Raw genomic sequence first — 12848 nt, 5'->3', positions numbered from 1 at the left:
ATGGTCAAGATGAAGAACAGGGGCCAGAGAGTTAGCATGGAGGTAGAGTGTTTGCCTTACATCCAGAAGAACAGATAGGTGGGCTGGGGGGCCAGAGTGATGGTACAATGGGTAAGGTACTTGCTTTGTACTCATTCAATCCAGGCTAGATCCTCAGAATACCACGTGATCTCCAGAGCACCTCCAGGTTTTACTTCCTGAGCACAGAGTCAGGAATCACTCTTGAGCTTTGCCAGATGCAACCCCCATTCACTCCAAAGAAGAAACTTTGGGTTGCTTGCCTTGCACCCAGCCAATCTGGATTCATTCCCCAGCACCCTGTATGGTGTTCTGACCCTACCAGGGGTGATCCCTCAGTCAAGAGCAGGAGGAAGCTCTGACTACTACTAGGTCTGGTCCCTTTCATCCCCCCCCCCCAAATATAGAACAATTCCATCAGCACATCCCACCTTCTGTTACCTCTTTATAGACATTCCCATCATCTATTCTCTGCAAACACTCTCTGTTCTGTATGTCTAGAATTTTGCCATTTCTTTTTTGTTTGGTTTTGGGTTTGAGGCCACTATCAGCGGCTCTGCGCTTACAAATTGCTCCTGGCAGGCTTGGGGAACAATATGGAGTGTCAGGAATCGAACCCAGGTCCATCCTAGGTTGGCCACGTGCAAGGCAAATGCTCTAACACTGTGCTATTCTCTCCGGCCCTGGAATTTTGCCATTTCAAGAATGTTATATTGGTGGAGTAGCAGAAGGTAACATTTTGGAGATCAGCTCTGTTCAGCAGTAGTTTGTCACTTTTTATTGCTCAGTGATATTTCATGGTCTGGATGGGTCATAGCTTGTTTGTTAAATAGCCACAAGGGAATCCTGGGAAACTTCCCAGAATTTTTTTTTTTTAAGTCACACTGGTGATGCTCAGGGCTTACTCCTGGCTCTCTACTCAGGGGTCACTTTTGGCAGTGCTGGAAGGGGAGGTTGTGTATGCTGGATTAAGCTCCGGTTGACTGTATGTAAGGCAAGTGTCCTTGAAAGTACCTGGTGTTTTATCCCTCTGGCTCCACTTTCCAGATTTCTTGCTACTATAAACAAAACAACTATGAATATTAGTGTAAAGGTTTTTGGATACATGTAAAATTTTCATTTCTTTCGGATAAGTACCCCAAACTGCAATCTGTAGATCTTCTGAGAATTGTATGTTTTGTTCTACAAGGTACAACTAAACTCTTTTCTAGACTTCTGGTAGCACTTCACTTTCCTACCTGTATTTGTGTGAGTAAGGTTTTTCCTTTGCTGTAATGTAGTTAAATATATAGAGCGCACACCCTGCTTTCCCTTAATGCCCAAAACACACAAAATTCACACCTTATTTTCCCATAACCTGATTGGCTGAAGCGCATTATAAGTATCTCACTCATTTAAAATAAACTGAACTAGGGCCAGAGTGATAGCACAGTGGTAGTGTGTTTGCTTTGCACACTGCCGAATTGGGATGGACCTGGGTTTGATCCCAGCATCCTCTATGGTCTCCTGAGCCTGCCAGAGGGATTTTTTGAGTGCAGAGCTAGGAGTAGCCCAGAGTGCTTTCTGGGTAAGGGCCCCCAAATAAAAAACAAATCTTTTCATTTTCTACCATATGAAATATCGGGTCAGTTTGTCATTTATGGCTTTTGGGATTGGCTATACCTAGTGATGCTCATTAGAGGTTGCTCCTGACTCTGCATTCAAGAATTACTCCTGGCAATGCTCAGGGAACCATATGGAATACTGAAGATGGGGACCTGGGTCAGCCACATGCAAGGCAAACACCCTAATTGCTGTAATATCTCTCCAACATGGCCTTTTCATGTTGATGTATATTTATTTGATTACCCCCTTTTAAACAAACATTTTATTTATTATTTTGGTTTGGGTGGTGGCGCACATACCCTGTAGTGCTCTTGAGTTACTTTTGGCTCTGTCCTGGGCATTACTCCTTGTGGGGCTCTGGAAATCATATCTGATGTCAAGGATTGAAGCTGCGTGCAAGGCAAGTATCTTAACTCATGTACTATCTCTGAATCCATATCCCCCCTTTTTTCTTTGTTTGGGCCACACCCAGTGGTGTTGAGGGTTACTCCTGGCTCTTCGCTCAGTAATTACTCCTGAGGGACCATAGGAGACACTGGGGATCGAACCCTGGTCGGCTGCATGCAAAACAAATGCCCTACCCGCTGTACTATTTTTCTGGCCCTCATGTTCCCAGTTTTGAATTTAATACATCATATGTAAGTTCTTTATGATAAATAAATGTTTATCATAATCTATTGTAGGAGGTAAGGAGATTTATATCTGCTAGATATAAAAGATGAAATTATAACATAATGTGGAATCATTTCAAGATAGTAATAAAAAATTAAAAGAATCAAAAAGCTTAAGGACTTGGAACTTGGCACCATGTTGCCGAGTTGTCACTCCTTGACAACCATGTGCTGCCCAGGCTGATGCCATCTTCTCAGAGCGTCATCCGCTTGGTCATTTGTTCTTTGATGAGTTTTAATTTAGAGAGCAAACCTATCTGGTCAATTAGCCATGCGGAGAGCAAAAAATTAGTGCACCTCCGCTGGGATTATCATATTAATTACTGATGCCTTGCAGTCCCCGTACATTCTCCACTTTTCTACATAGTTCCCCAAGCATGATGGGGCACTTGGGCTTTCATTCACTAGCCTAGTAAGGCCAAGCTCCCAGTCTGGACCAGGCAGGCTGTATGCTGGGGTTTGCAGCAGTAGCGTCCAGGCCCCTCCTTCAGCCCCGCCCAACTCCACTAAGCCACGCCCATGCTAAAACCACGCCCAGTTCGCACAAACCACCCCTAGACCCACGAAGCCAGTCCCATCAAACCACGCCCAGTTTCACCAAACCACACCCAGTTCCCACAAACCACGCCCAGCTGCACTAAGTCCCGCCCAGTTCCATCAACCATGCCCAGTCCATCAAAACCATGCCGATTCAACAAACCAACACAATTTGCATAAACCACGCCCGGCTCCACTAAGCCCCTCCCAATCTCATCAAACCACGCCCAGCTTCACCAAACCACACCCAGTCCCCACAAACCACGCCCAGGCCCACTAAGCCTCGCCCAGTCGCATCAAACCACGCCCAGTTCCAACAAACCACGCCCAGATCCTCTAAGCCCCACCCAGTTCCATCGAAGCCACGCCCAGTCCGCAAAAACCACGCCCAGATCCACTAAGTCCCTCCCAGTCCCATCAAACCACGCCGTTTCACCAAACCAACGCCGTTTGCACAAACCACGCCCAGATCCGCCAAACCGCGCCCCATTTTCACCAAACCAGCCGTTTTCCCCCATAAACCACGCCCACGTCCACCAAGCCCCGCCCAGTCTCACCAAACCCCGCCCCCGCCGCTCCCTCCCACTCGGCGACCTCGCAGCGGCCCGTGACAGATGCGCTCGCGGCGGCCCGGGCGGCTGCAGCGACCCTCGGGGCTGCGGCGCGGAGGGGACGCGGGAAGCCCCGATGGGCGCAACTGAGAAGGGCGCCAGGAAGAGCCCGAGGTGGTTTTCTCCGCTGCGGCCCTGGAAGGCCACCCGGCGGCTGTGGAGGACGCGCTTGGCTGGCCGGGAGGCGCGGGGTGAGTGAGTGAGTGAGTGAGTGTGGGCACGATCGGGGGCTGCAGGTGGCATGGAAGGTCCCCCCCACCCCACCCCTAGTTCCAGGGACTCGCCCTGGGGTGCAGCCCGGCAGGTAGAGGCTCTCCTCCTCCTGAATGTCAGCCCAGACCCGGGAACTCCCTCGGCGTCCCTTGATGCAGCGCGAGGGGTCGGGCTCACCCCCGATCTATCCCCCAGGGTCCCCCCATTATGGTCCCCCAGCAGCTCCGGCTGGGCGCAGGTGGTTGGTTGCAGCTGCTTCTTGCACAGGTTAGCCCTACCCCCCAAATGTATATGCCTTTGGCTCGGGACCCAGACCACCCCGGGGACAGCTGAGACGCAGCCTTTCATAGGTTTGCACCCCACGACCCTCCTGGATCACCCCCCCCCACACACACACACACACAAGCAGAAGCATCCCGACCCAGGGTTTCTGTCTGGTCCCCTTGGCAGTCTGTGCAAAAAAAAAAAAAAATCCCTTTTGCAAACTGGAGTGTCACCCGTGTGTTCCCGCAAACAACCTCCAGCATCCTGCCGAACTTCATTTGTTACTCACCTCTGACTCCCCAATTTTAATGCCACCCCCTCCTACTTCTTCCCTCCCTCCACCCACTTGCACCGGGGCACCAGGAGTGAACAGGTAGGTGAGACCATCGTCTGGGACTTTGGGAGAAGGGGCTCAACCTTGCATTCAGAATCCGAGGCAAACTCGCCTCACTCCGGGGGGCGGGGGGGGTGCTGGAAGGAATCAAAGAGGCCCTGGAGAGGTGTTGGGGTGAGGATCAGAGATGGGGGGGACACGCAGATTGGTGGCCCGGACAGATGGTGCAATGCAAGCCATGCTCCAGTCTCTGCAGGGGGTGTTGATAGAGGGCTGGAAAGGCGGTGGTGAGGAATTTGGATTATTTTTATTTTCAGGGATCTTGGAAAAGCAGCTCCAGGTTTTATTTGGGGTATGTGTGTGTGGGGGGGGGGGGGGTAGGGAGATAGGACCCGGGCATGTTTTCCTTTCTGCAAGGCTCTGCTTGCATCTGTTAGTCTAGCTGGTCTCACCCATCACGTAGGTTCCCTCCTCCTAGAAGTCTATCTGGGCTGCTGCCACCTGTAACCTGTGCACTGGCATTTCTTCTCCTTGGTAGCATTTGTCCCTGCTCCCCGGGGCTGCTAAAGATTCATTCTGGCTCCTACACTTTAAGTCTCTCACCAAGACTTGGTGGGTTGGGTGTTTTGCAGGGAGAGATAGAGATAGAGAGAGAGAAAGAGAGACCTGCTTGCTGGGGTGCTCTGTCTTTCCTCCCATCCCTTCCCATCCTCTGAGCCTTCTTGCCCACCGTGACAGGTCTTGATTTCTAAGATGGCCGACCTGATCCCGGCAGAAGCAGGTTGGCACAGGGCCTGACATTTCTGTCATGGTCTTCAGGGGTCCCCACTGTCCAGTTCCAGCTGCGCACCCCGGACCCGGATGAGTTAATGATTGGCCAGCAGGGACACAAACAGAGTAAGCAGTCTAAAAATAAGTTTGACACACCACAGGCATAATTGTCTTTCAAATATTTATGCATTGTGTTGGAAACAAGCTTTTGTATTGTTAGTTGTTAGGGTCACTCGGTGGCTTGGCGTTGGATGTGTTATTAGTTTGAATCAATGCGCTGATTACAGTCCTTTCCCCCACGGGCACTCAGTGCTGCCCGGCTGGACCTCAGGGGGACAGATGGTATAGATGAGTGGATGCAACAAGCGTCTCTTTCCTGGTCCTTAGGTGCACAGTGATGTTCCAGATGCATGGGAAGATTTACACAAAGGCTAAATGGAAAGTGCCACTGTAGTAAACTGGGCTAGAATACTTTTCTGGAAATGTTTTCTTTATTCTGTAATCAGGGCCATCTCTAGCAGTTTTGAGGCTGGGGACAGAGACATGATGCAGAATGCCAGTGCCAGGGGTTAGTGGGACTCAGTGCCTTATATATGCCAGGCACAGATCTTCTAGTTTTATGGTCCTGTTACTAGTTTTATGTTCTTTATTTAATTAATTAATTTACTTTTGTCACACAATTTGTGCTCCAGGGGCCCGTAGTAATAGCACAGTTGGTGGGGTGTTTGCTTTGCAGGTTGGCTGGGACCAGTGTTCGGTCCCCAACATCCCATATGGTCCCCTGAGCCTGCCAGGAGTGATTTCTGAGCACAGAGCCAGAAGGAACCCCGGAGCACTGCTGGGTGTGGCCCAAAAAACCAACCCCCCCAAAAAATAAATAAATAAAAATAAGGCAGTGGTCTAGGGTTATTCCTGGCTCTACATTCAGAAATAACTTCTGGTGGAGCAAAGGGAACCATATGGGATGCTGGGGATCAAACCGGAATTGACCGCATGCAAGGCAAGTATTCTACTCACTTTTTTTGTTTGTTTTTTTATTTTATTTTTGGGTCACACCTGGCAGCGCTCAGGGGTTACTCCTGGCTCTATGCTCAGATACTGCGCTTGGCAGGCTTGGGGAACCATATGGGATGCCGGGATTCAAACCACTGTCCTGCATGCAAGGCAAATGCCCTACCTCCGTGCTATCTCTCCAGCCCCCCTATCCACTTTTGTATAGACCCAGAATTTTATAGTTTTTGTCATTTGTGGCTGCTGCTATTGCTACCAACACCTTGCTGTTCCTCTATCTGGGAGCCTGACTTAACTCACTTGGATTGTTTATTTTGGGGCCCCACCCAGCAGTGCTCAGGGCTTAGTCCTGGCAGTGCTCAGGGAATCTTATGGGATGCTGAGGATGGAACGGGGTTGGTTGAGTGCAAGGCAAGCGCCCTACCTACTGTACTATTTCTCGGCTCCATCTAGTTTTATTTATTTATTTATTTTTATTTATTTATTTATATTTGTTTTTTGGGTCACACCCAGCAGCACTCAGGGGTTACTACTGGCTCTATGCTCAGAAATGGCTCCTGGCAGGCTCGAGGGACCATATGGGATGTGGGGATTCGAACCACCAACCTCTGCACACAAGACAAATGCCTTACCTCCATGCTATCTCTCCAGCCCCCAGTTTTATTTATTTGTTTGTTTGTTTGTTTATTTTCCCTTCTCTTTGGTTGAATTTGGGCCTTCTGCACACGAAACACCTGCTCCAGCCCCAAGACCTCCCTTTCCAACACAGAGTGTTAGAATTTTTCATTTCTCTTCCTTTGTTTTTTGGCCCACACCCAGCTGTGTTCAGGCTTAATCCTGGTTCTGTGGTCAAGAATCAGTCCTGGCAGTGTATGGGTGACCATATGTGGGGACAGGGATGGAACCAAGCTGGCTGTGTGCACCTCCCCACTGGACTCTGGCTCTGACCCCCTAGTGGCTCTGCATTCAGACATCGCTCCTGGCAAGCTCGGGGACCATATGGGATGCTGGGAATAGAACCAGAGTCCATCTGGGGTTGGCCGCTTGAGGACAAACGCCCTACTGCTATGCTATTACTCTAAACCCCCCCCCACCCAGTGTTATAATTTTTTAACACCTGTCCTGCCTTGTGTTTACAGCTTTCTCTTTTCTTCTCTGTCTCCCATTTTATTTATCTGTTGTTTTAGGGTTACACCTGACTATGTTCAGGGGTCTTTCCTAGCTCTGTGCTCAGGGATGACTCTGGGCAATACTGGGGGAGCCATATGGGATGCTGGGGACTGAACCTGGGTCAATCACATGCAAGGCAAATGCTTTACCCACCTTGCCTTCTCTCCAGCCTCTATTCCCCATTAAAATATTCCTATTGTTAGAATCCCTAACAATGCACCTTGCTTTTCAACTCCTCCTTCCTTTCTGTAAGGGAGAATTGAGAATGCTAGCTCCAATTGCTCTAATTCCCTGCTTCCCAGCCCCCAGGCCATCCAAGGAGAAAGTGTTCTGTTACACTTTGCAGTTTACAGAATAGGTCAATCGCAGGTCCAGAGCACATGCTGGAAGGAACTGGAGGTATTTGCTTTCTCTGATCTATAGATGAAATGGAAGTGAAGCAGGTACTTGCAGGCCTCATGACTGGGGAGCAACCCAAGCCCCACGCACACCCAAGCCCTTTTCTGTCACATCATCTTGCACCAGGAAAATAAGTTTTCACATCTGTGCTCACAGAGAGATGTCAAACTAAATATCAGAACGAGAGAAAGCTGCGGTCCACTAGTATTTCTTAGAAGGTGGCTTGAATTTCTTGTGATAAATCCCATGGCGGTGGGGGTCCTGGAACCACGTGCTTGGGCACCAGATGGACTCAGAGTGAATGTACCACTGTGATGTGGTCCCCTCATAAGTGAAGTGATCCTTAGTGAAGGGGCTTATCTGCCCCTCACTCCATTCTGTGTCATATGCAAAGCTGTATCATATGTTCCTGTGATAATTCAATGGACTTGAAGTGGTGACTGGCTGGGTGGCAGTTTTTCTTTTCTTTTCTTTTCTTTTCTTTTCTTTTCTTTTCTTTTCTTTTCTTTTCTTTTCTTTTCTTTTCTTTCTTTCTTTCTTTCTTTCTTTCTTTCTTTCTTTCTTTCTTTCTTTCTTTCTTTCTTTCTTTCTTTCTTTCTTTCTTTCTTTCTTTCTTCTTTCTTTCTGTTTGGTTTTTGGGCTACAATTGGCAGTGCTCAAGGGTTACTCCTTGCTCTGCACTTAGAAATTATTCCTGGCAGGCTTGGGGGATCATATGAGATGCCAGGATTGAACATGGGTCAGCTGCATACAAGGCAAAAACCCTATCCACTGTACTATCTTTATGGCCCCATATGCTGAACCCTGGTCAGTTGTATCCAAAGCAAATACCCTACCTGCTGTGCTATCACTCTGGCCCCATTGTGGTTTGTATTTTCATTACTGTTAGTCTAGGGAGATCTTCCCCCATGAGATCACATGGTATGTTGAACTAGGGGTTGGGATGTTCAAAGAATTGGGAGTGGAAAGTATTGTAACTGGATGTAGGCAGAGTTTCTGGACTTCTGGACCCCCTGAATATCTTTACCCAGCATCCCTCTTCCTACTGAGTCTCAAGTGAGACTTGGCCTGACATCTTGGGACCCTCAACAGTTTCAGCCTAGCATTCATTGTGTTCAGGATACAGCAGATATCCAATGATTATGTACAGGAATGAATCTTTGCGTATGCTTATTCCAGGGAAATTCATTGTAATAAGGAGTACAAACTAAGTAGCTAGAATTTAGTCAAAATATATATGGTCCTTTTTTTTTTTTTTTTTGGATCAGGAGGGGACACATCTACCAGTGTTTAGAGGTTACTCCTGGCACCACATTCAGAAATTACTCCTGGGGGTGCTCAAGGGACCACATGAGATGCAGAGATTCAATCTGGATCAGCTGCATGCAAGGCAAAAACCCTACCCACTATACTTTACTGGCCCTATATACTCCATTCTGAGTTTTGGTGTTGGTAATTAAACCTAAGGCCTCATGCATGGAAGTATATGCCATACCACATCTACTTTTCTTTATGAGTTGTATTTGGGGAGACAGGCTGGGGCTACACTCAATGCTGTTCAGGAACTATTCCTGGCTCTGTGCTCAGGATTGACCCTTGGTGCTGCTCAGAGACCCATGCAGTGTTGGAGATTTGAATAGGTTGGACACATAAAGGCAAGTGTCTTAACCCCTGTAGGTATCTCTTTTGTTCCCTTCCTCCCTTCACCCCCATACATTTGTGGTGTCTTAATTGGTAGCATTAATGTGTAAGTTTTTTGGTTAGTTTTTTTTTTTTTTGCATGTTTGGCCACACCCAGTTGTTCTCAGTGTTACTCCTGTCTCTGTGCTCAGTGAGCATTCCTGATGGGGCTTGGGAACCATACTGAGTACTGGGGATTGAATTTAGGTTGACTGCAGGCAAGGCAAGCGCTCTACCTGCTGTACAATTTTTTTGGTTTGTTTTTGTTTGTTTTTTGGGTCATACCCAGCAGTGCTGAGGGGTTATTCTTGGCTCTGCACTCAGAAGTCACTCCTGGCAGGTTCAGGGGGACCATATCCATATGGGATGGACGATGTTGGGGATTAAACCCAGGACAGCTGCATGCAAGGCAAACACCCTACTTGCTGTGTATTTTCCCAGCCCAATGTGTGAGATTCTTGTTTCTATACTTCTTAGGGTGTGTGTGTATTTGCACGCACGCGTGTGTGTGTGTGTGTGTGTGTGTGTGTGTTTGTGTGTGTGACTGTGTGTGTGTGTTGCAGGATTGAACTCAGGTCTCCTGCAAGCAGGCAGTGCAGTTTATTGCCAAACCACACCCCAGTCTTCTTGTTAGACTTTTGAATGTTTGTGGGCTAGATGGCAGTGGTATTACATGGTGGTTTGGTATTGCATTTGTTTTTGGTTTCTGGTTCACACCCAACTATGGCCAGACATCACTTCTGGTAGTACTCTGGGGACCATATGCGAAACTTGGGGATTGAACCAGGGTCATCTGGATGAGCGATCAGCTCCATAACCCCTGTACTAAATCCCTCCAATGTGGTTTGATATTGATTTCCTTGAATAGAAGCTAGAATTCCTTCCCCTGGTTACTGGCCTATAATGACTCCCTGTAACATGCCTGCTTTTCAGTTTTTCATGATCCTTCCTTCCTTCCTTCCTTCCTTCCTTCCTTCCTTCCTTCCTTCCTTCCTTCCTTCCTTCCTTCCTATCTGGTGGTGCTCAGGGATTACTTCTGGCTCTGTGCTCAGAAATCACTCCTGGCAGGCACAGGGGCCATATGGGATGCCAGGGATAGAACCCGGGTAGGCCGCATGCAAAGTAAACACCTTACCCACTGTGCTATCTCACTCTAGCCCCTATTTTATTGGTTTTTGAACTACACTAATCATTGCTCAGGGGTTTCTCTTGACTCTGCACCTAGGATTTACCCCTGGTGGTATTGGGGTAGGGGACTGTGGGATGCTGGAGATCAAAGTTGAGTTGGCTATATGCAAGCCCTTGTTTTTTTTCTTTGTAAGAAAGAATTTTTAAAAAGTATTCTGGATGTGGGAGTGATTTCTGAGTGCAGTGTAATTCCTGAGCACTACGGGTGTGGCCCAAAAATTTAAAAAAATATTTTGGATGCTAATAATTTATTATCCAAAAAACAAGCCTACCCATATAAACGGTCTTAAATGGAAATATGAACAAATTGTGCTCAGTAGAAATTTACCTCTAAATTCTCTCCCCAAGAATCCTTTTTAATCAGTTCAGTCTCATGCAAATATCAGATTTTTTTATTTTTTTTTTTTTTAGTTCTAGATGTGGTGGGAGCAACTGGTGAAGGACTTGGTGAAGAGCAGATCTCTTGAGCTCTTGAAATGATGCCAAAAAACTGGCCCTGACTTTTCCCCTCAGAAGTGACCTTTCCTAAATTCCAGTGGGGTGAGAAAGAGTTGCAACATAGCCTACGGAGATGCAGATTGGAAATGGATTCCATCCATCGATTTTTTTTTTTTTTTTTGTGCAGCACCTGATTATGCTCAGAACTTACTCTGCCCAGTTAAAGGAGGATGTCACTCCTTCACAGGGACAGTGTGAGAGGCCAAGGACAGGGAAGTACCTCTGCTCTGCTAGTTTTCAGCTGCATGACCACTCACCTCATCTCGAATAGCTCCAGTTTTTCATTTAAAAACAATGGTGGGTGCTGAAGAGATAGAGCAGGAGGGCACTTTCCTTGCACACAGCCAATCTGGGTTCAATCCATGGGCATATTATATGGTTCTATGATTCTTCTGCCTCCCAAGAACCAGCAGGGGTGATTCCTGAGTGCAGAGCTAGGAGTAGCCCCTGAGTATATAGTCAAGTGTGGTGCAGAAGCAAAAACAAACTTAAAATAAAGATACATACGGGGCTGGAGAGATAGCATGGAGGTAGGAGGTAGGGCATTTGCCTTGCATGCAGAAGGACATTGGTTTGAATCCCAGCATCCCGTATGGTCCCCTGAGCCTGCCAGGAGCGATTTCTGAGTGCAGAGCCAGGAGTAACCTCTTTGTCCACCGAGTGTGACCCCCCCGCCCCAAAATAAAAAGAAATGAGAAAACCAAAGCACAGAGAGGGTAAGCAATCTTTTGAGTAGGACACACTATGTTACGTTGGGATCTGAGCCAGGGTTTTTGCTGGGAAAGTTCTCACTTTGAAAACAAGGCTGGGCAAATAATGTTCTCATACATGCATGGTGATGATGATAAGGAAACTGCCTAGGGGGGCTTTCTTTCAGCTTCATTTCCTTTCTCTGGCTGGTGGCCTGGTTTTGGAGGACCTCAGCCAGCTTTTCTTACAGTCTGCCTGAGATCTTATCACAGGCCTCTCACCCTTCTCAGTGCTTCTCTCTTTGGGGTTTTCCTCTGCATGGGCACTTGGTGTTCTGAGCAAACAGACTAGAAAGAAGCAGGACTCAATGGAAAAAGGCCTGAGGTGCAATCTGCAGCTATGAGGAATAGATAGATGATGGTTGGATGGAGAGTTCTGGAAGAGCCACTAAGAAATGGTTTGGCCTATTGGAGGTGAGACAGGGCCTTCATAAAGAGTTTCCTGGCCCATCTCTCCACTCTCTAAGGAATCCAATGGCTGCAACAGTCTTAAGGGTCTGTCCACATTTTGGTGGCTCCGTTTTTCCTCAGAGAAGAGCACTGAGAAGTTTAACCCAAAAAATCTCATCAGCAGTTTTTCCCTTTCGTGTTTGGCTGTTGAAGACAATAAGGAGCCTTATTCTCCTTCCAGTTCAGAGTCTCACTGTTCTTGAAAATTCTCCTTGGCTTAGCTCTCAAGATGGCTTCCTGGGTTGGGCATGACTCACTGCGTCGTGACTCAGAGGTAGCAGCTAAGGAGCCAGGCACTGTGTTGAGCTGAGTGAGGAAGGACTGGTGGCCTGTGGAGCCTGTCTGAGTGTCCTAACCCTGGTGACAGAGGTAGCTCATGAGCATTCCTGCTTGTTTATCAGGGCCCCGGATATCAGTTTATCAAGGTTTCTGCTCACATATCTTTGTTCCTCAGCCAGTGATGTGACCTTCAGGTTGCCTGGGGGTGGTGGACAAAATTTAGGAGAATCATGTGATCCTCTTGGAATGGCCACAAAGTCATGAGGTCTGAGACCATTTAAAATATTATATTGAGAGGGTAAGTACAAAGGCTCGTTTTGTTTTCTTCTTCAAACTTCTTCTAGTTAATTTAATTCTAGTAATTTGGAGAGATAATGTCGAAACACACCCCATGGTGCTG

The 12848-nt window shown here is 47.6% G+C and overlaps 1 protein-coding gene across 2 annotated transcripts in view; it reads left to right on the top strand.

Annotated features, from left to right (window-relative positions):
* Positions 1–3446: 3446 nt before the first annotated feature.
* DNAJC6 (DnaJ heat shock protein family (Hsp40) member C6) overlaps positions 3447–12848 on the top strand; it is a 155206-nt gene continuing 145804 nt past the window's right edge. For both annotated transcript variants that reach the window (XM_049774389.1, XM_049774388.1), the window contains exon 1: positions 3447–3633. In XM_049774389.1, the coding sequence (XP_049630346.1) occupies positions 3519–3633 (115 nt within the window). In that variant the 5' untranslated portion in view covers positions 3447–3518. The remainder of the gene's footprint in view (positions 3634–12848) is intronic.

The sequence above is a fragment of the Suncus etruscus genome, chromosome 6, assembly GCF_024139225.1.
Source record: "Suncus etruscus isolate mSunEtr1 chromosome 6, mSunEtr1.pri.cur, whole genome shotgun sequence".
NCBI lineage: Eukaryota > Metazoa > Chordata > Mammalia > Eulipotyphla > Soricidae > Suncus > Suncus etruscus.
The sequence above is the reverse complement of the archived record's forward strand: the minus strand, read 5'-3'. Positions and strand labels throughout refer to the sequence as shown.